The sequence below is a fragment of the Gekko japonicus genome, unplaced genomic scaffold, assembly GCF_001447785.1.
Source record: "Gekko japonicus isolate JY-2015 unplaced genomic scaffold, Gekko_japonicus_V1.1 scaffold81, whole genome shotgun sequence".
Taxonomy (NCBI): Eukaryota; Metazoa; Chordata; class Lepidosauria; order Squamata; family Gekkonidae; genus Gekko; species Gekko japonicus.
Window position 1 is genome coordinate 618157 of NW_015162476.1, and position 24089 is coordinate 642245.

The 24089-nt window shown below is 44.0% G+C and overlaps 1 protein-coding gene across 1 annotated transcript; it reads left to right on the forward strand.

Moving 5' to 3' along the window:
• Nucleotides 1-4318: 4318 nt before the first annotated feature.
• Nucleotides 4319-21536, forward strand: LOC107105751 (mitochondrial sodium/hydrogen exchanger 9B2-like). The gene is given in 11 exon segments (XM_015405766.1): nt 4319-4403; nt 7480-7650; nt 11726-11868; nt 12757-12884; nt 13433-13608; nt 13999-14105; nt 15640-15756; nt 15758-15799; nt 17058-17166; nt 18320-18456; nt 21303-21536. Coding segments are annotated over 11 exon segments (1449 nt in total).
• The last annotated feature ends 2553 nt before the right edge of the window (nt 21537-24089 follow it).

Here is a 24089-nt window from a genome sequence, read left to right on the forward strand (position 1 = left end):
GAAGTTAGAGGGTTTACCTCCTCGTCTTTTCCGCTGGGGGGGGGAGCGCTCTTAATTCTTTTTCTTCGCATTTGACAACTCACAGTTTAGCCGATCTTTTCTTTTTTCATTTCATCAGTTGTTCGCTTTATCACTCGGTGACGTCTGGTGGCTCCGCTAAACCCCATACGGGGTCGCTCACGCAGCAAGGTCCATTGGGGCAGGGCATGGCGAGAGTCTCGATCTCCGACCGTTCGGCCGGGAAAGAGACTCCCCCCTAGTGCACCCTAACGCGCCCTGGATCCGAGCCCCTCTCTTTCTGAGGGGCTTGTTTGGGTCTCTGCTCGCGCGGATTCCCTCCTCCACCGCGGGCAGGCGAGACGCCCTCGGGAGCGACCCGAGGATGCGTCCGCCATTCGCGGGAGCCAAACCGGAAGCCAGGATGCTTCATTGAAGTGTTGATAAAGCTGGCCATCCTATTGTAAACCAAATGTCCATTTGGCAGGAAATACCAATGCAGGAACAAAGCATGAATGTGTTGTACGTGATCACAACTACATCTGCAATGGGGGCTGTCTCTTCTCAAAGCTGTTGTTTCTTAACTGCTCACAATAATGGAGGTGTGTGTGCTTCTTCACCAGGCTGGTAACTGTGTAGCTTAAACCTTATTCACGTGTAAGACTTGTGCAGGCACCTTCTATGTGTTGCATCACAACAGGTGACTTAGAGTGTACATTTCTCTGAGCCTATGTGTGTGTGTGTGCACAGTCCATTGTGTGTAGCAATAAATATAAGTCCATAAGTCAAATATCAAGTTCATTCTCTAACAAACCATGGCCTCCAATCCCCTGGCCAGCATTCATCAACAGATGTAGCTGGGTGTTGTCAGTGTACTGATGGCATCCCAGTTCAAAGCTCCACACCAGCTGGGCGAGGGGGCGCATAAAGATGTTAAATAGCATTGGGGAGAGGACTGCCACTTGGGGGACACCACATACCAAAGTGTATTGCAGTGACACCCTCTCCCCTAATGCCACCCTCTGAGACAAACCACATCAAGGCTCTCCCTCAAATCTCTATATTGGCAAGGTGGTGGGTCAACAGATCACATTTATATCGTAGTTTCAGAACGTGAAAGAACTTCAGGTACATTACTTTAGGATGTTACTATACAATGCATTTCCTTCAGATCCTCTCTGGGTCCACCACGAGGACTTTCAGTCAGACATATGCCATGCTTGGAACTCAGTTTCCAGGGACACGCAGACCTGATTTCAGCAACTTGAAGAGCCACCAGCCCCACACTATTTTCTTGACCTGAAATTAACTCAGGGAGCTGCTGCTTGTCCCATTGGAGAAACTTCCATTTCATGGGGCAGATAACAGCTTCTTGGGGCTGTTACATGTCAAGAAAACAGCATTGGGGGGGGAGGCTTAAGCTGTCACAGTTCTCATTCAGATCAGGCCTTGTGCACATGGCAGTTGAATTTCAAGCTTGGAAGTAGAGCTACAAACCTCCTTGAAGATCTCCTGGAATAACAATGGACCTCCAGAAGAGGTCTGAAGGAAATGGCAGCTTTGGAGGGTGGATTCTATTGCATCACTTTCCTGCTTACCCCACTGTGGTCCCTCCCGGTCCTGGCCCCAGACTCTACCCTCCCTGGGCTCCACCCTCAAATCTCCAGGATCTCCCCAAGCTGGAGTTGGCAACCCTACTTGGAGCCCGTGTCTTGCTGAAAGTCAGTGTGGTAGACTAGGGAGGACGTGAGGAAATGTGACATGTAGTTTGGCACTCATCCACCAGGTACTTCTTATCTTAATAGTTTCTCCGGAAGTTGCTAAGCCTATAGTGTAATCCACTTTTGTTATCCCAAAGCAGAGAGAACTAAAATTGAGAAAGTATTGCTTACAACAGTGTAGTCTGCTGTTACCAGAGACTGCAAATCAAATGAACATGAAAATGATATTAAAGCACTTGCAGGTAATATAACAAAAGTATTAAGAATGTACAAAACATTTTGCATTATACAGATAGAGAACAGAGACAGAGGTTATTTGATCATGCAGTTTTTCTCTCACACTCATACAGAGCAACTCAGAGATGACTGGACCAATGTAGAACTCCCCTCTCTGTGTGTGACACACTCAGGATGTTGCCCCTGCTCTCTCCCCCCGTTTTCCTGCCTTTCCACAAGTTTCCTACCTCTGTTTCTTGCTGCAAGCCTGCTTAGTCAGGTGGCGGCCATCTTTCGTTTGGGAGGACACTCAGCCCAGGGAGCCTCACTTTGTCATACAGACACGTGCTGAATAACTTTCCCTCAGGTAAATCATTGATTAAAAATGGGAACTTTGAAACTTCAGAGCTTTAAAACCTCACCACAAACTTTCACCGAACCAGTGAAGGGCGACATCATTACATTTTTGACAGAATCTACACTGGCAAAAGGAAAAATTGAAGGTACGTTTTGGGATGCGGAGATGGTTCTAAACATGTGAGGCTTTATTTCAGAGTAAAATTCTAAAAAAACCGATATTATTTGGCCATTCTTCATCAGATTTTTCTGAAAATGGGTCAATAATTAAGCTGGTGAAATGAGTGCCTCTGAGGAGTTAGGATAGAAAGCTAGACTGAAGGCACTGTACAATGTTGGCATCCATTGTGCTAACCCTGGTGGATTCCAGCTGTCACACTGGCCAACGCCTGACTACCAAACAGGTGGTTTAACAGAGTTAGTAGAACTAAAAATATATATTTTAAAAAAAGTAGAACAGGATGTGGCAGTCCTGGAGCTACCTTTAGTTTCGAAATGGTCAGAGTGGTCTCACAAGGACTGAAAGGTGCTTTGCAAGCCCTCACAGAATTACACCCTCTCTGTCTCTGCCAGGAATTTGGTGTAGCACAGCAGCTAAGGTGTGATCAGGAAGATTTGCTGATTCCAATCTCATCTCGGCAGCAAACTCACTAGCAGCCTTAGGCAAGCCCCTGCATCTCAGAGGAGGTCTGTCTTTTGGGTTTGGCTACCATCAGAAATGCTGGCAGGGGGATGGAGGGACATTCCGGGAGCTGGAAGTGATGTCTTGCAACGTCCCTATGTCATCTGGAAGTGACATAGGCACGTCGGGGGCAACGCTCTGGTTTTTGGGCAAAACTGTACTGTAAAATCAGCCTCAAACCATAGAGTTTTGCCCAAACACCAGAGTGTCCCCCCACCCCACCCCGGCATGTCACCAGCGTGCCTACATCACTTTCGGGTGATGTAGGCACATTGGGTTTATTTCTGGCAACCTCACTGTTTGGGAGGGGAGTTTCTTCCCACTGGACATATGGCGAGGGGTGGCCAGGAGCCCACAAAACTGGGAGATCCCCTGCCCCCCAACTGGAGAATGGCAACCCTGCTCTCAGATAATCCTGGCCTGCCTTACAGGACTGTTGAAAGATTACCATAAGCATATGTATGTGATACTGTAAACCCATGTGTGTACCAACAGTACACTGGTTCCCAGCTTTCATTTCTAGCCTTTTGCCTACCTTTGCCAGGTTCAGCAGTGGAGTCTTTATTATCTTGGTCCATGCAACCGTGCAGCAAACTTCCATGAGCATATGAGAAAATAACTTTCTGGATCCACATTCTGTTCTATGGGTCCATCTAGTCCCAAATTCTGCTCCTGACAGTGAGCAGCCAGATGCCACTAAGACATTCTTGCAGAGGCGGTAGAAATATCTACTCCCACACACACACACACACACACAGTTTGGCCCCAGCACCAGATAATCAGATTTGTATTGCTTGGAGGTAGAGAAAAGAATTTGGTTCATTTGTTCCTCCTGAATGTGATGGTTGGTGCAGAATGGAGTTGCTGGTTAGGGGAAGAGGTTCTGCATTTGCTTAAGACTTCTGCAGATGCCATCTGTGTGTTTTTTAAAAAATCTGTATCACCTTGAAGACTCGACATTTTTCCTTTTTGTCTTTATTAAACAAACCTTGAGGCTCCCGGGCATTGAAATGTAAGTGCAAAAAAAGCTCTGTGTCATTACTCATTGCTTTTAGCTTTCTTTTTGTGACTTCTATGATCATTTACACTGCAGTATTTAATTCATTTTATGGTCCACCATATAAGTATTTACTCAGAAATCGGTGCCATTGAGCTCACTTAGTTCCCAGTAAATATGCATAGGAGTGCAACCTGAGATATCTGGCATCTCAGCAGAGACCAACAAAATGATCTGTTTGTTCTAATTCAGGAGGCCAGTCTTGCAGATTCCAAAGCTGTTGATGGTAACACACAGACAGAAACAACCGCTCTGCTGAACAACTCAGGGCAGCAACCTCAAGAACCCATGGCTGAATCAAAGGCACCGGGCAGACTGAACCAGATATGCGCCTGTCCTCCACAAGGAATACTTGCCAGAACGATAACATACGGTATGTATAAGAAAGGATAAGGATAAAGAAACCACACCCTTTGGTTCAGAACAGGTCACAGTCCAAAACCGACCTGCACAAACTGTGTTGTGCCAAGTTGAATTGGGATGTATTTTGGTCAGCCAAAATGGCCAGTTTGGTTCCTCTCTCCTCATTTTGCAATCCGGAGCAGTTAGCCCAACCAGAACTGCAATCCAGAGCAGTTAGCCTAACCAGAAGAAGAAGAAGAAGAAGAAGAGATTTGATTTATACCCCGCCCTTCACTTGGAGTCTCAGAGCGGCTTACAAACTCCTTTCCCTTCCCCTCCCCACAACCGACACCCTGTGAGGTGGGTGGGGCTGAGCGAACTCTTGGCACAAACTGCTCTTTCAGGAACAGCTGTGCCAGAGCTTGTGACTGACCCAAGGTCACATCAGCAGGTGCAAGTGGAGGAGTGGGGAATCAAACCCGGTTCTCCCGGATTAGAGTCCGCACACTTAACCACTACCCCAAACTGGCTCTCTGGGAGGCTTTATTTTAGTGCCACATTGTTCTTCATAGTGGCTTTATTGGCTGTCTTGAATTACTCACAGTTTAATGGTGCTTGATAGAATTATAAATTCCACCCAATGCAAGAAATAGCAGCATTGGAGTTTGTGATGAAAAGAGCCCCTAATTTGTTGGGTCGTGTTGACTTCAGCTGACATCTGATTCACTTCCAGAATGTGGAAACCACACTTGGGGTCCAAAGTGGGAATGGAATACTGTCCCTTAGAGTCACCAGGAAAGATGTAGCGTCTGCTGCTTTTTGTGGCCCAGAAAACAGACTGTAGGAACATATATAGTTCAGATAAAGCTATATAGGTTTGGCCATGTGATATGCCTAGAAGGAGACTGCCTGGAACCATATATAAGTCACTCTGTGCTTTTATCAAACAAAACCAGGGGTATAAATGTGGTTAATAAAAAGCGTCTCTGGGGCCTTACCCATTCCCCTTAAAATCTTTCTGCAAGTAATAAGAAACTCCTAGTATCCCATTTGTTTTGTTCTGTCTGACCTTCAATTCATTGGCTTTTCTTTTGTTTTAATCAAAATTGTGAGCTCTTAAGATGGGTCTTAATGTTCTCACCCATAAGTGAACTGCAAAAAAAGGATTTTAGTGAGATCGTATTTCTGATCTGTGTTGTAACTGGGCTATGACCAATAACACATGGAGAGAGAGAGAGGCTTTCTCCTCTGCCAAAGTATAATATCAAAAACATGAGCCACGGATATCAGTAAGATCCATGCCTAACATAGAAATAACTAAGGAACCTGGCTCAAAAACAGTGCTGGGGAAAGAGTCCAGTCCAAGCACATTTATTGCACAGACCATGTTGGTAACGCTCTCCCAAGAGTTAGGAATGCTTCCTCTAGGGATGGGCACAAACTGGGAAAATGGTAGTTTGTGGTGGTTCATTTGATTACATGAACCACAAGCTTTCATGAACTTTTCCCGTTTCCCAAACCAGTTCATGGTTTGGGAGTGTGGGAGGCGGTAGAACAGTCCCCTCATGAGTTAGAGATGTCAAACTCACAGGTAGCCTTCAGCAAGCTCTCCTCCACCTGCCTGCCAAGTTTGGTGAAGATTGGATTTGGGATGTCTGAGTTATAGCCTCCCAAAGCAGGTGCCCCCAGGAAAGCTCAGCCATAGCATCTTCTTAAATCAGCCACACAGCAAGCAATTCTTCCTAACTCACTCTCACATGAGGACTAACTCTTCTCTCTTCCTGCTGCAAAGTGAAAGCAGCTGAGTCAGGGTGTGGTATATATACAGTATGCTCCCATAGAGCAGAATGGGAGCTCCACGGTTGGTTCCCAGAGCTGCCGATCAAGCTATGGACAACTGCTATGGGTGTTTCTAGGGCTCTCCACAAGTCCACCTCCAGCATTGCCTAGGAATTGATTGAATCAGCGCCAGGCTGTCTGGAGAACAAACCGCTCTAATGAACCACATGAACTTCCATGGAAAAAAGGGGGTTTGTTTTTGGATTCGGAAATGATGCGACCAAATGAATTGGTTCGAAACGAACCATGAACCGGCCTGGTTCATGCTCAGAATGTGGTTTGTTTCTTGGTTTGTACCCATCCCGAGTTTCCTCATAGAGCTTTCCAGTTTTACTTTTGATTATTCACTCAAATACCCCTCAGAAGTTTTACCATTGTTATTTCCTGCCAATCTTGCCGGAAGGCAGGTGAGGAAACTCAATGGTCAAGAGATATAAGATATAGCTGCTTTGTCGATGTTAAGTAGGTGTGGATCTGATCAGTGCTCATGATGGAAGTTTTCAGCTCCAGTTAATTTAAAACATTTTTTTTAAATTGCCAAGTTGCAGTGGCATCACTTCAGAAGCACTGGCCTGTTCATACAGTGGCAGCCAAAGGCAGTCTGCAACATTTTCCTGTCAAAGAGCATCATGAGATGCCTCTCATTCATGGAACATCTTGAGACAGCATGATTCAGTGTGAATCTCTGCATCACATTATAACTAGCTAAATGACCATGATCATAAGATGAATTGTCATGTGAAATTGAGAACAGATCATTTTGCACACAGTAGAGAGGAGTAAGTATAAACGCTCGTTAGCATTCATGAATTTCCATAACTGGAATATCCTCCAGTTAGATCCAGGTTTTCCACCTATGCTTTCCAACGCCCATCCATGGCTTACCAGGAAGCGCATGAGCAATTCCAAAGTACCGACCTCTCTGAAACCTAAATAATGTATGATGTGACCACCAATATCTCCCTATACCCCGTTCAGATTCCAGCATAGCTACTGTGCTGGTCTGCAGTGTGAATCCTGCTCACCTATGTGCAACCATTGTTAACGAGCAATTGGGATAGTATTAGATAACTTGGTGGCACTGAAAGTGAGCACTTGAGGAAAGAAGGGAAGGAAAAGAAGCCACTGGGACAACTTAAAATGGCACTGATGCTGTGAGCACAATTTTTGTTCCATCCATTAAAAATGAAACTTCTACAAAGGTACTGACATCTAAGAAATGTTCTATGATGCTTCTTTCTTTTTTTTAAACCCCTGTCTTCTTCTAGGAGTAGCTGTGGTGCTGATCTGGACCGTGGTCTGGTCTATTACAGGACAAGAGTGTCTTCCTGGTGGGAACCTCTTTGCAATTTTGTTCCTCTTCTTTTTTGCTGTCATTGGTGGTAAATTGATGGGGCTGATTAAATTACCAGGCCTGCCTCCACTTCCTCCTCTTCTTGGTAAGTATCTCAATGTCAGATGGGTGCATAACTTCGTATCATGACATAGACGGCTTTTTGAAAGAAGGGAGTTCTTCCATGGTCTGATTATGACCCACTGGCTAAAATTAGAGCTGTAAATATTTGATGGGTTAATAAAATTTTAGTAATCAACTAAATTTTAGTTGATTAACTGACGAGAGACCATTTTCATTACAGCATTTACTTCCTGGCCAGCATATTAAAGGCATACATATCTTGGGAGTTAAACTCTGTATCTTCCTATAACAGCAAATAAAAAAATATTTAAAGAAAGCTACAGTTCAGTCCTAAGCAGAGTTATAGCCTTCTTGCTTCAGTGGATTTTGAAAGGTATAACTCTGCTTCAGGTTGAACATTGTCTCTTAAGCATGAACGGTAGCTATTTCGTATTAAGCTTAGTTTACAGAGATCTTTCAATGTCTTAAGAAAAGCACTGCATATTGAGGCTCTGCGAATCTGCAGATATGTCTAAGCTTTATTAACTGGTTGATTAAAAGACAGATGGTTTATCAGCTAGAAATTCTTGAGCAGATTGACAGCTAAAACATCCCCTTCCCAAGAGACCCAAGCAGATCAGGCTGTGTTTGTGACATATATATTTATGTTATTTTCTTACTTATAGAATGTATATCCTACATTTCTGCCCTCATCAGGGCCACCTAGGCAGCTTATTCAGAAGGATAACCATATTAGTCTCCTGTAGCAAACAACAGAAATCAAGTGGTACCTTTAATACTAACCAAGCTTATGCCAGCATATGCATTTGTGAGTCAAGTCTCACTTTTTCAGGTGCATATGAAATGGAAATTTTATACAGAACATTTATAACGAAATGACAGGAGTGGGGAAGGGAGGTAAGTTGTGGCAGAGAAATGCCTCTTGTAAAATCTTTCAGATGTGAATCCCTGCATGAAATATTGGAAGGGATGTGGGTGTTGACGCTTCACGAATGATGAGAAAGGTTGCAGCTTCAAACCTCTCATGGGGTTTAGTTACAGAGAGGCACACAAGGTCACCAAACAAAGTCTGATCCAGGAAGGTTCAGTGTGAAGCATAAGAAAAGGAATACAGAGTGATAGAGCATAATAGTATGAACGTAACATGATAAGAAGGACAAGTCAACATCTGTAAAGGGAGGGTTATTATTCTTTGTCTATCTCTTATTTTATTTTCTTAAAGGTGCACGCTCCGCCCTTCCTCCATTCAAGGCTGCTGACAACCAAACAATTTGCTTTGCATACAGTTTGTAGGTTGCTCTGTTGATCTGCAGGAAAACCACAAAAGCAACAGCTGGGGCAATCAAAATATCTCAAAACATGATGTGATCTTTCAAGTTTTTCACAGCTCTTTGTCAGGCAGGATTCTCCATTTTTAAACAGCCAATGTACAAATTGGGGCAAAGAGGTAAGGGGAAAAAATGAATTGTTTCTGGGCATGGTGAATCTGCAAAACATTCTGTGTCACATTTGACAGTTACAGGCTGTGGATTTCAGGCTTTTCCTCTGTGCCCTAAAATAATGTATTTTCTCTTCTGTGTCTCTTCCCTCTCCCAACATCCTTGCTTGATGAAGAGTCCTGGAGAACTCAAAAGCCTGCATACTGTTTTGTGATATTTTGGTTGGTCCTCATAGAAAGTAGTAGGTGGACCCATAAAACAAAGAAAGGGGTCACACAAACACTCGTGAAGCTGCCATATGCTGAATTGGTCTATCAAGGTCAATATTGTCTACTCAGATTGGCAGCAGCTCTCCAGCTGTGGAGCCCTGTGAGCAAAAATTCTACTTTGTGAGCTACTGGCATTAAAGTTGTGAGCGAGCAGTTTGGCTACTGCATAAATGAGTCTGCTCTGGAGCCATCCTTCCTGAGCGAAGACGAAAATGTGTGAGCTGGAGGCTAAAAAACTGTGAGCTAGCTCACACTAACTCAGCTTAGAGGGAACATTGGTCCCAGGATATCATCATAATTATAGTGCTTGAGAGTGTCCACTCAGTAGTCACTATGTCCAGCCTCTTGGGCTGAAGTCTGTTTATCCCTTCCACAGCCAGACCAGAATGCAAATTCCTATACAGATTCTTACTTTCACATAGAAAGCCAGAATGGAGTAATGGACATATCTTTCCAAACAAACTTGCCAAGCTCAGGGCACCACTAAAAGATTCAGAGGTCTACTTGGCATCTTTAGAGACAAGCTTGATGCGAAGAAAGGCTTTACCTCAGGAAGTGACTCCCAAGGATATGCTGCATACTCTTGCTCAAGCCAAGGAAGAGTGCTGAGTTTCTGCAGGGGACGTTTCCATCTGGCTTTTGTATGGAGGGACCAGAACCTGATGGGACTACTCTGTTACACTTGAAGTGCTGGTTACAGCCTGATAAAGTAGTGGTCATCTTTGAGGAAATATAGTAGCAGATTTATTTGGAAGCCCTATGGAGAAGCAGGAGACTGAAGAAGAGTCTGCAGCCAGAGAATGGTGACATGCCAGTGCTTCATTAACTTGTTGTTCAGTCGCACAGTCGAGTCCGACTCTTCGCAACCACATGGACCAGATCCCGCCAGGCCTTCGTTAACTAGGCCTCAATTTTTTCCTCTCCATTGTTCTTCTCTTACAGCAGCTGTTCCAGGGTGAAGTGTCCCAGAATTAAAGTTGGTCATGCATAATTTACTGAGACACAAATTGAGCAGAAAGACAGTGGTTGCTGCTTTGGCTAATACGATGATGATAAAAGGTAGTCTTACCTTTAGCTGTTGCCGTTTTACCGTAAACAAGGACAGGAAAATTAGCCACATTACCTGAAAAATGGTGCCAGCCTAAAAATTTAAAAGCACTTGTCAGCAGAGTACAAACTCAGCACACAAGTACCCTGTGAAAAAGACCATCTTGCACAGGCTGTAAGAAAATGGCAGTGAAGGAGCCTTTCGTATCTCTTCAGGAAGCCTCCAGTATAGGTTATCCCAGGCAAAACTGTAGTCAGGATGAAAATAAAACAGGAGCCCAATGAATGGTACTTTAGAGACTAAGGCTCATTTCGCACTAGAGCTGCCTCGCTGTTGCGCCGCCGTTTGCCCCGGTTCTATTGGTCAATTTCACACCCGAAGCTGCGTGGCTGATTTTGACCTGTGGCTTCGCCCAATTTCCTCTGCAGTTTCGTTGATCCTCAAAAAACAGGATCATGAAACTGCGGGGGAAATCGGGCGAAGCCGTGGGTCAAAATCAGCCACGCAGCTTCAAGTGTGAAATTGACCAATAGAACTGGGGCAAATGGCGGCGCAACAGCGAGGCAGCTGTAGTGCGAAATCAGCCTAAGAGAATTTATTCCAAGGGATCAGGGGAGTCCTTGAGATCTATTAGTACCCCAGGGAGGGTCCCAAATGAATGAAGAAAACAGCACAATTGAGATTTGCAAGTTATTCAGTTTATTAGATGGTGACCTTGTTACAAGTATGGCAGTACCCTCCAGTTTGTTCAAACATGCTGTTAGTGACTTATGCCGGCCTGATGCAGTATCCTAATAAGTGCATCATGAAAATTACATCATTGTCCTCTGTCTTCTCACAAATCTACTCTGTGCCTTAATTGCTCTCTTTCCTTCTCTCTTGATGCATGCTGTTGCCTCTGGGTTTTATATTGGACTCACACCCCTCAGTCTAAGCAAAGCACTCCCCCCACACAAACCGAATTTTCTTGGGGCCCTTCTAGGCCACTCTTGGCATTCCTCCATGGCTTGAAAGTCCAGGTTGAGGCGTCCTTCATATCATGATACTTCCCCTGCAGGTACAACCTTATCTTGTACTTCTGTTCTTCATATCATAAACATTTCAGTGGTACTACTCCAAGCTAGTCCATCAACAGACTGTCAGCTTGTTTTGAGAACTGACTCAAAGTTCATACCAGCTTCTTTCTGCTGTGTTATTTTGCACTGGGGTTGGGGTTTTTTGGCATTGCTTTTCCAGTGACAAAATGGGTCCACTCTAGTTCAGGTTTAGAACACCTTCTGCTGGTGTCTCTGACTTCTCTACATATATAGCCATCAAGGTGCTTTTCTCTATTTCTTTTAGGAATGTTGCTTGTAGGATTTCTCCTTCGAAATATCCCCTCCGTCAGTGACCTAATCCAGATAGAGGTGAAGTGGTCAGCTGCCCTAAGAAGTATTGCCCTCGCTATTATCCTGGCCCGTGCTGGCCTTGGTCTTGACCCAGAGGTACAGTATCAAATGGTCCTTGCTTCACCACTGCAAAACATTTCTACTAGGGCAGAGAATTCTCAGATGGATTAAACACAGGGCTAGTTCTCACCCATTCTAAAGCCATGTCTGAGCTGTACCACATCAGATTACAGATGGAGATGCTATAATTTAATGAACAACTCCTCATCTCTCTGCAAAAACTGTACATTACAAAGCTAGCATGTTGGGAGTAAAGTGAGGCTAGAACCCATATCCATGCAGTGGTGGGCTACGTTATGCACAGGATTTCGATATTTATTTATTTACTTTATAGCCTGACCTTCTTGCTGAGACTCAAGGTGCAGTATACACAGTGCAGTCAAATACAGTGAGACATCCAACAGACAGTTCAATAAAATTAGGATCACAAAATCAGAAACAATGCAGTTTGGAGAGATACAACCCAGAGCTGGTCCTTGTACCCTTTGCTTGAAGAAAGTAACTGCTCTGTGTATGGAAGCCTGTCTCCATATGCGGAACTGATTTTCTGGAATTATGGTCTTTAGTCTCACTGGAGTTCTTTCATTCGAACTATTTCTGAGCCAGGTTCAGAAGGCAGTATTTCTGAGCCATAGTGGGACATCATCCATTCCAGCACCGTTTCAAAGCCCATATGCTTATTGGATAAAGTTCAGGCTATAATTCTCTATCTCTTCCTTGCCTCCACCCCCATCATGTGGAACATTTGCTAAATCCTGCGAAAGCACTGAGATGAATCCAGCATATAAACCAAATTTACGTCTATTGGATCCAAGCATCTGTACCCTGTTAGGAAAGCTGAGCAGAGTCCAGTAAATCCTTGAGGGTATTCTGTTACCTGGCACTAAAAAAAACAAGTGTTTCTTAAAGTGGCTTATCTTGCAGGCTCTGAAAAAATTAAAGGCGGTCTGTATACGACTGAGCTTTGGGCCTTGTGTCACTGAAGCATGTATAGCAGCGGTCGTGTCTCACTTTCTGATGCACCTGCCATGGACGTGGGGATTCCTTTTAGGGTAAGAGGTACCACTGCTTTCTCTTACTTGCTTGCTTATGAACTGCATTTCTGTTCCTCTCACTTAGGTTGCCTTTCCCCTTTTAATTAATACTGTCACACAAAAGTGCGCGCACTGCAATATTTCGTATTGTTTAGCTGTTGATTTTTGTTTCCCTCCATGAGTGCATTGTTAAAATGTAGCAGACAAAACCCAATTGCTGTGCACGCTGTGTTTTCCTGTTCACAGGAAAGACACAATGCCCTTAAAAAGAAAATTGCGCACCAGGAGGACCAGTGTTCCCTCTAAGCTGAGTTAGTGTGAGCCAGCTCACAGTTTTTCAGCCTCCGGCGAACACATTTTTGTCTTAGCTCAAAAAGCATGGCTCCAGAGCAAACTTATTTATGCAGTAGCCAAATCACTCGCTCACAACTTTAATGCCAGTAGCTCACAAAGTAGGATTCTTGCTCAGAAGACTTTGGAGCTTAGAGGGAGCTTTGACCAGGACTGTTACTGGGGGGTGGGGGCATTCCATTGATGAACTGATGTCTGATGCTGCATTCTCTCAGATTTGTTCTAGGGGCTGTTTCCCCTGCTGTTGTGGTTCCCTCCATGCTGATCTTGCAAGCAGGAGGCTACGGTGTGGACAAGGGCGTCCCAACATTGCTTATGGCTGCTGGCAGCTTTGATGACATCTTGGCCATCACAGGTTTCAACACCTGCTTAGGGATCGCTTTCTCCACAGGTGTGCTTATTACTCCTTCAACCTGATGAGACACGTTGTAGACTTTTCTCTGTTGTATGCTAGTTGATGACATGCAGGAAGTCAACGATGATGTGGGAAAGGATTCAAAAATATGGCCCTCTGGATCTGTAGTCTGGTCTGCACGATGGGTTAAACTCCAAGGAGGCTGCTAGGAGGCTCATCCCACCTCGCCATCAAGGAGTTAAAGCAGAAGACCATTTTTGTCCTTTTTAAGTTGTAGTTTGGCAACAACCGCTTTGGCTCATTATTGGACAATATTTTGGATGTATTTCCTGGTTAGGGGGGAAAAACCTGTAGGCTAATGAAGCATTAGTAGAAAGACTGTCTGGAAATCCATTTTCATCCTCTTCTCCTGATATGTTCAAACAGGCTCCACCCTTTTCAGTGTCCTCCGTGGTTTCTTGGAGGTTGCAATTGGAGTAGCAGCTGGTGGCTTTCTAGGAATTTTTGTACGGTACTTTCCAAGCAAGGATCAGGTAAAGAAGCTATATTATGAGAAGTATTTCTTAAGTATGCAGAGTGAGGCATGGTGAATCTGAAACTCTAGCATGATCTTGACTGAAAAATGAAAATATAATCCAGCTCTCTAGAGAGTGTCAGAATAATTTTTCAGTACATTAATTTGCAAGGATATGAAGCCATCGCATTTCATTATCTTCTGTGGTGTGGCATTTATGAAGATCACTGTCTCCCCGCCCCGCCTTCCTTTATAGCCCTTCAAGCTTTAGGTGTTTTAGTTGTAGAAGAGGAAATATATTGACTTCACAGCAGTATTAAAGATTGAGGTCCATTTTTGGTTGTGACAGTTGTTTTAGAGATTGGTTTGTAAGGGTCAGAATTAACAAAGATATGTTAATACCGAGATCCTCTCAAGAGTGTTATACAAGTAGTCTTTGTTTTCTAGATTTATTGGAATGTATTTTGGCCATCGTTTTGATGTCAGAAGCATGCAGTGCTGAGAATACTGCATATTGAAAAAGACAGACTCTTTTCTTGGGAGGCCTGAAAAGGACGGGATGATGGGGAGGAAGGCTGTGTTCATCTAGGTCAGTTCCCCAACTGCATTTGCTAAATTCACCTCACAAGATTGTTTCCATTTACCGGCACGTAAATGCAAGGGTACTTCCTACCTAGACTTCTCCTGCCAGCTTGCAGCCCAGTCAGAAAGCTGGGGAAGAAAGTCGCTAATTGTCCCTCCTTTCTGATAGCATACCACCACCAGTGTTCCCTCTAAGCAGAGTTAGTGTGAGCTAGCTCACAGTTTTTTAGCCTCCAGCTCGCACCTTTTTCTCTTAGCTCAGGAAAGATGGCTCCAGAGCAAACTAATCTATGCAGCAGCCAAATTGCTCACTCACAACTTTAATGCCAGTAGCTCACAAAGTAGAATTTCTGCTCACAAAACTCCACAGCTTAGAGGGAGCAATGACCACCACCTTGGGTAAGATCCACCCCTCGCGGTCTCTTAATGTTGCCCAAGATTGACAATACAGGGGTGTATTTCGTTAGCATGCCAAGTGGCAAAGCAGTGAGTAAGGAAGTATGCAGACTCTTTAGTTACAGCTCTGTTACTACAAGGCACAAACTCAGGATAGCTACAAGCAATGTTCCCTCTAATTTTTCCCCCTACTGAGTGGGGCAGTTTGGTGGGGCTTATCCATGCAGTAGGGTTTATAACGGCAGATGTGATCCCTAAATATTCTGGTACCCGGGAATGGAGGATTTCCAAAGTAGGAGTTGAAACCTTAACATGCAGCTAGTAGCTTAATGGTAACCAATGGACTTATTTCAGCACTGGAATAATAGTTCTCACCATCACATTCAAGTCAACATCCGGGCTGTTGCATCTTGAACCATGTAAGTAGTATTCGAGGGCAAGCACATGTTCGTAGTCCATACAGATTTTATAATGGCACAGTGATTCCATCATTTCAGGGTAATGTTAAAATATAGTCATTTTGTTTGTTTTTTAAAGCTTCAGTAATACTTTTTTATTTTCTTCTCTGGTCCTAGGCATCAGTTGTATGGAAGAGAGCATTCTTTCTGGTAGGCCTGTCTGTGTTTGCTATTTTTAGCACTGTAAACTTGGGCTTCCCTGGATCTGGAGGGCTCTGCACCATTGTCTTGGCATTCCAAAACATTCCTGGCTGGTCTTTCATGGTCTAATGAGAAGGTGAGTGTTCAATCAGCGTGCAGCTGAGACGTCACTTTGGTTCTGAAGAACCAAGTAGGGTGAAATAGATTTAAGTGCCAGCAGAATTGCTGTACAGTAGTACCAGTCGTTTTAGGCTGCTTTCACACATGTTGAATAATGCCCTTTCTGTGCAGTTTTGCAAATGATTGCAAAAGTGCATTGAAAATGCATCATCCCACATGTGTGAAAGGAGCTTAAGAACCAGCTGCCCTGATCTGGCACAGGAGATCCATGTACGGAAGCAGACTTTGGCACATGCACAACTGATGGAGATTGGGGTCGTCTGCACTGTGGTTTCCATTCTGGTGCCATTGAATTAGCCGATGAAAATCTACATCTGATGAAGATGTGAATCCACATTGAGGGTCATGCTTTAAGTGTACAATTTGATTGGGACCAGTGAGTTGTGGTAAGCAGGCTGAAAGCGGGGTAAATACACAGTTATGTATTTGAACAACATATCAAAACGGAGGCCTGTATCGAAATATATTAAGAAGATGTAAGGGCACTTCCGTTTTCTTTAAAGGAGGGTGGCAATTTCTACCAGTTCCTGAATCAGACTCCAGCTGATCCCCAGGAACAAAATTTCAGGGGGCTCAGTGGATTGCCACAGGAGAGGGAATCAGCAGAACTCTCCATTCCTTTTATGAAAACTGAGTGACACAAACCTGCCTGACCGCGTGGTTGGATACAGCCCGTTTTTTAAAAAATGGTTTCAACTCTTCTAGCTTTTCTTGTATAAAAAGAATGACAGCCTTGCTCTCTCAGCCTGACCTGCTTCACAACTCCGTGAAGATAAAATGTGGGATGGCAGAAATAAAGAACATCAGCTTGGGCTTCTTGAAGGAATAGAATAGTATATAAAAAAGAAAGCCATCACAATTCCTTTAGGCTTTGGACTATTTGAAAGATATTGATGCCTTTTGCGTCACAGAAGAATGAGGTTTCTGATGGCAAGTGAGCCATATTTTGATTGAACTGAGTAATATCTAAATTCATGTACGCTGCCTTGAAATTGATTGGTTTTTACACAGGCCATGGAGTGTTCCCATCATGGGATGGCAAGTGAGCCATATTTTGATTGAACCGAGTAATATCTAAATTCATGTATGCTGCCTTGAAATGGATTGGTTTTTACACAGGCCATGGAGTCTTTCCATCATGAGGGCAAAGACTCAAGTGAGCAACAGGCAAGCATAGTTTGTAACACTGCGCATTTTTGCTCTTTGTCCTGCAGAAAGAGGTAGAAAAGATTATTGGAGTTGCCTGGGAGATTTTTCAACCTTTTCTTTTTGGTTTAATTGGAGCTGAAATATCTGTCTTCTCTCTCAAACCGGAAACGGTTGGTAAGTTTCCTTACAAAACATTAGAGGTGATTCAAACTGTGGCTGACTTTTTCCCCCCTGAGGTGTACCAGTGAAGTGTTTTTTTCGGGCCATGTGTTTCCTAAGACCAAAGGGAGAAAGGAATTAACGTATATAGAACTCAAAGGGCTTTACACACATTTATTGTGTTGTAATCTATGCAACAACCCTGGAAGGTGGTCAGTATTATTGCCAAATTCAGATGGTGGTCTGATACTGAGAGTTCAAGATGGGTAGCCATGTCAGTCTGTCTGTAGCAGTAGAAAAGAGTAAGAGTCCAGTAGCACCTTAGAGACAAACAAAACTGGTGGTACGGTGTGAGCTTTCGTGAGTCACTGCTCACTTCTTCAGATACTGAGAGTGACTTCTTAGGGTTGATGCAATGAAGGATAATAAGAACTATCTTGAGCCAAGAGGAAAGGTAGGCTATACATATTTTAACTAATAAATATTGCCACCGAAGTTCAGAGCCTGTTTGCGGGGAGGGCGGGGTATACATTGAATTAATTAAATAAATAAATGAAATAAATAGAGGGTTACTCTTGATTATTCAGGATTTAGTTGCAAAAAATATGTATATTTCAGGATATACATTTAGAAATAAGTATCAGTATGTAACTAAGTGTAAGTAACCTGAATAGCCCAGCTTACCCTGATCTTATCAGATCTTGGAAGCTAAGCAAGATCTACTCTGGCTTGTACTTGGATGGGAGACCACTAAAGAACACGGTGGCTTCTATGCAGAGGAAGTCGATGGCAAATTACCTCTGCTCATTCCTTGCCTTGAAAACCTCATGGACCTGGGGTCACCCTGAGCCGGTTGCAACTCGATGGCACACTGGTATTGTTATTATCATGTGTAACCAAATAAACTTCTGGTTCCTTAAACAAGTAGCTTACACCAGTGAGGTTCTCTTTTGCAAAATTGGTTTATGGCACACTTGCTGTGTCTGAATAATATCTGTTGAGAAGGGGTGGCTTATGCATGGGGGGGACACCTTTGTTTGCTCTGCCAATGAGAAGGGGTGGCTTATGCATGGGGGGGGGGACACACCTTTGTTTGCTCTGCCGAATGACAGAAAGTCTGGGAATGCGTTTTTGGTAGCTGTTAACAAAGTATATTTCTCCACGGCAGGACTCTGTGTAGCCACACTAAGCATTGCGTTAGTGGTACGAATTGCTGTCACATTCCTGGTGGTATCTTTTGCTGGCTTTGAGTTGAAGGAGAAAATATTTATTTCACTGGCATGGATCCCCAAAGCAACTGTTCAGGTAGAGTATGCTTTTCCAGAAGGCCAGTGTCTTCTGCAACCAAGTGGTTTCTTATATACCATTGTACAGACATCGGTGAAAGGGGACAGTACATTGACTGTTGCAAGGAATTTGGGGGCAGGGGGGTAAGGAATTCCCATATTTTAGCTTGTGCTCCTTTTCTCATCACTTCTTTGTTACAAAGCAATAGAAAACCAGTTGCCCAGCAGAGGCATAATACTCTTAACCTCTTAACCAGGGTTGGGAGTTCAGGGTAGGACTGCAGGATCGTGTGTTTCTTGCTTTTCCCCTCCTGTGCCAGGCAGATTGTCTTACAGCCCCAGCTTGCAAACCCACTTCAAACTCTGTTTCAACTGCTCATTATGAGAGCAGTCCTGGTTTAGCATTAACCATAGACAGAACTGATGTGGACATACTACATGACACACTGCCATTCTCGTAACCATGGTTAGGACATTTGTGTGCACTGGACCAGTGAGTGGAATCAAGGCAGTCATTGTGTTGCAGAAGGACCAGAACGCTTGGCCTTTCTCAACAGAGGAGTCGCTTCCCAGGGAGCAGCAAAGGAGATCAAGTTTGAATATCCCAAATATGGACAGATGGGATTTTTCTCAAGAGGGAGAACAAAAGAGGCACAGTGTGGGTATCTGGTGTATTTTTCTTTTGCCCTGCCACAAGAATACATGAAGCTGCCTTATACTAAATTGGAACATTAATCCATCAAAGCCAAGGTTGTCTACTCAGACTGGCAGGAGCTCTCCAGGGTCTCGGATGGAGGTCTTTTTACATAATTTACAACCTAATCCAAGTTGGAGATACCAGGGTCTGAATGTGCAACCTTCTGCATGCAAAACAGATGCTCTGCCATCCAGCCATGCTTGCATCGGCTGGATCTCAGCTTGATTTTTTGCCTACTGGACCACATCATCTTCTTAAGAGATTTGTCAGTCAAAGCAAACAGTCATGAGGCTCCATGGAAGCTGTATGAAATGTAGTTGTATTATTGGTCAGCAGTGCATGTCATTGGGGAGGTCAAAGGGGCTTCGCTAGCCTGTATTGAAGGGGCAGGAGGAGGAGAAAGGTGCACATCAGGATACAAAGATCTACCTTTTGTTGTTGTTAAAACATTTTACATTGTAGGAACTTCTGTTTTAGATACTACAAGGTATTAAAAAAACCAAACAGTATGAGAAGTCAAAACCCCCTTTTAGTGCCCTTGGCACCCATAAGTAATGCAAGGATCTGTTTAATTTGTATATACCAGTAATTACTCAGTGTATAAAACAGGCTAGTTACATAGATACACCTGAGAAGTAAATCAAATCAAAAACACCTTGCATCTGCTGGATCTCAGCTTGATTTTTTGCCTACTGGACCACACCATCTTCTTAAGAGATTTGTCAGTCGAGGCAAACAGTCATGAGGCTCCGTGGAAGCTGTATGAAATGTAGTTGTATTATTGGTCAGCAGTGCATGTCATTGGAGAGGTTCGCCAGCCTGTATTGAAGTGGCAGGAGGAGGAGAAAGGTGCACATCAGGATACAAAGATCTACCTTTTGTTGTTGTTAAAACATTTTACATTGTAGGAACTTCTGTTTTAGATACTACAAGGTATTAAAAAAACCAAACAAACAGTATGAGAGGTCAAAACCCACTTTTAGTGCCCTTGGCACCCATAAGTAATGCAAGGATCTGTTTAATTTGTATATACCAGTAATTACTCAGTGTATAAAACAGGCTAGTTACATAGATACACCTGAGAAGTAAATCAAATCAAATGACAACTTCCCTAACATTGACTCCAAGTGTCAAATACTAATCTATTTTAAGTTTCTGTTCCATGTTTCTTCTTAGAAAAACCAAAGGGTAGTGGCAAAGGTCAGATTACCTTTAGTTGATGAGCCAAGAGTATTGTTCCTCCCATACAGTTCCATTTAGGGCTACCTGCTCAAATAAGGCCAATTCTCTCTCTCCCGATCCCTCTCTCACACACCCAAACCCACCCACCCAAAGGAATCCTCTGTAATACATGGAGGCTGGACTTTTGGAAGGGGCAGCAAGGCCCAGGAGAGTTACAATAAATATTATAATATTTAATGTAAACTGCTTGTATGATTTTTTAAATCCTGTATCGGTTTCAGTCCTTGTACACCAAGTGGTAGGCTTTTCACTGTCTCTAAAAAGTGCCTGGGCTCCACCTTTTGGGGGGCTTTCACACAAAAAGAATACTGTAGTCAGGGAAGGAGCTGGTCAAATGCTGACTATGGGTTACCTGGTTAAGAGGATGTTGTTGACATGAGGCATTCTGTAAGGTCACGGGCAGCAGCTGATTCTCAACACAAGCCATAATTAAACTGAGTCAGTGCTAAAGAACTGTGCACACTTGACTCACTCCAGTGTGAGCATGAAAGTCACTAAAACTTCCCCTTACTCACCTTGTGATCTCATTCCCTTGGGCCTGGGATTTGGCTTCTGTGCAGAAGGGGACACTGCACCTTCGGTCAGATAAAGAAGTGCCCTATCCCACAAACACTAACCTAGGGAGGCTCTGAATTGGACAATTTAAAAAAATCTGATTTATTAACGATGGCTTGAATCCAACCACTGTTTCTTTCTCAAGAGGTGGGGTGAGATTTCTGTCCAATTTCCCTTCTTCCACTGCAGCCCCACATTGTGTCCAGTGTTTTTCCCAGGTACCCCTTAAACCCCATGCCCAGCATTTCAGGGGTCTCAGTGGATCATAGCAGAAAAGGTAAGCAAGGAAATTTCCTTTCACAAACTCCACCCATGGCTCTCATTGGATATTGCCAGCCAATGGTTTTTATTGTTTCTTTGTTTTCTCACAGGCCGCAATTGGCTCAGTTGCCTTAGATACAGCACGAACTCATCAAGAGGAAACATTAGAACAATATGGCATGGATGTTTTGACAGTGGCTTTCTTAGCGATCCTGATCACGGCACCAATTGGAGCTCTGATAATTGGCCTGGCAGGGCCCAGGCTTCTCCACAAGGCTGATGCTGGCAGTGACGATGTTGGGCGTGATAGAACAGAAGAAATTGACATATCTGGACGGGTATAGGGTGGGGACAGTGAATAGCCCAGAGATGACCCAGTTGGTATTTCAGGGTGTCTAGGAACCACAGTGGCCTGTAGAAGTCTGAACGTAAAAGAGCCCTGCTGGATCAGACCAGTGGTCCATCTAGTCCAGCATCCTATTTCACACAGTGGCCAACCATTTGCTCTGGAGGACCAGCCAAATGGGCATAAAGGCCAAGGTTGTTCCCTGATGGTACCCTCCTGGCACTGGGATTCAGAGGGCCTGTGGAATGTAGTTGAGACATTGCTAAAGCCTCAGGGCAAGTAACCTGTAGAAAAGTAAGATGATATTCACAAGCAAAATTAATGTTATGGTCTTAGCCTTGGCAGGTGCCATGTTTCTGTGACCTGATCTGAAGACTTGGGTGCCAGCAAGAGAGAAGGAAGCATTCAAGATGAGGGATAACTGCAAACTAATAAAAGTCTTGGGGCAGGGGTGGGAAAAAACCCCAACCACCACAGGACCAGTGCCCAGCCTAAATAAGCAAAGAGGGGAATTTGCAGCCGTTTAAATCCCCCCCCCAAACATATAGTAAAAGCTCTACATTGACAATTGCAGACACAGTATGTCCAAAAACAACCTTGCACTTTGGAGTCTACTGTTCCTTTTCCTACTCACAACTTGGAAACAGAAGAAAAAGGACAGCAAAGCAAGAAGTATTGTGGTGGTTGAATGGGAATTTCATGCACGAAGCTGACAAAAACCCCTCAGAGTTTGTTTCCTGACTGTCCTGAAACTATTGAAGAGTCTTGTTCCCCCTACATATTATAAAAACACAAGCAGAAGACAAGTAGTATCAGAGCTGGCTCTGTGGCTGTGAGCATGGTGGTTAAAACTCCCAAGAAGTATATTGCAGGGAGTTAAAACTCCCAAGTAGTATATTGCAAATGAAGTTTAAATTTATTCAAGGAGATTCAGTTCACATTCAGCTTGCAATCAAAAGTAGAGAGAGAAGCTTTATCTAAAGAATACTATCCTTATCATAAGTGGACAGATAAGCCAGCGCCATGTATGTGGAAGAATGAGGGCATTAGTTTCTACAGGAGAAACTTGTAGAGACGTGTGTCTCCATAAGGATCCATGTAGAGGAGGTAGAACATAAGAAGAGCTCTGCTCGATCAGACCAATAGTCAAGCTAGTCCAGCATCCTGTCTCACACAGTGGCCAACCAGGTCCTCTGGATGGCCAACCATAGGGCATAGAGGCCGAGGCCTTCCCCTGATGTTGCCTTCTGGTTCTGGGATTCAGAGGATTAGTGCCTATGAATGTGGAGGTTCTCCTCAGTCACCATGGCTAGTAGGCACTGGTAGACCTCTCCTCCATTAATCTATCTAATCCCCTTTTAAAGCTATTTATTCCTGTGGCCATCACTGCATCCTCTGGCAGTGAATTCCATATTTTAATCATATTCTCGGTGGGGGACTTCCATTTTATGCTGCTTCCAGAAAGCCAAAGGTGAAATCTGATACCAGCACCTTTTAAAATCTCTCTTCCTGCTCAGCATTTCACAGAGGATGCTTGCAGGTAAAGGCCTTAAAAATCCTGGCCTAAAACATCTTTTCTTTCCTCCTCACCTTAAAAAACAAACAAACGACAACATCCAGTCCAATGAAGAGCCTGTTTTCTGTCATTTTGGTCAGTCCTAATGAAAAGGTATTACATGGCCTTTGTTTTTAGATTTTGATCTGGACCATCATAGCTACCTGCAACCTCTCTTCATTCTTTGACTGTGCTTGTTGAGAGAATTATGACAGAACAGGAGCTAAACAGGCTGCACTCTGCTCAGTCCATTTTTTTGCCGTAAAGTCACAGCCAACTTATGGGTTTTCAAAGCAAGAGGCATTCAGAGGTGATTTGCCGTTGCCTGCCTTTGCATAGCAACCCCGGTATTCCTTGGTGGTCTCCCATCCAACTACTAACCAGGGCTGACCCCTGCTTAGCTTCTGAGATCTCGCTAGCCTGGACTATCCAGGTCAGGGTAATAGCAGCGAACAGCAGTGCCTTTCTCTGGTGCCAGGACACCAGTAACTCAGAAGATTTAAAGAAGCCCTGCACTCATATGTTCCTCCAGCAGTAAACTAGATCTCCTCTTCCATCTATTCTACATGGCCCAAAGTCAGCTGCTGGCGTGAGCAACTCAGCAGGCCTGGACATGAGGTGGTGGGGGGGAACACACTGTCACTCTAAATGTGTATAAGTGTTATCTCCTTGAATGGGATCCCTCTCTTTGTTCTTAACCTGGGAGCTGCCTTCTGACCCCTCCTCTCTCTCAGCGCCCTTTATTCTTAATATGAAAACCAGCAGCTGATCAGTGCTCCTCTTAACATCACGTGAAACAGATCCCTTAAGAGGCCGCGAGCCACGGAATGGAAACTGAATGGGAAAGAAAACATTAGTGTTGGTGGTCACATTTGCTCTGTTCTTTTCTTTGGCTTTTTTGACCCGAACACCCTGCTCTATGATTCTGTTTGTCCCACTTGTTTCCCTTGGCACATGTGAATCGGTCATGGGAAGGTGGAGCCTGTGATTTTTGTG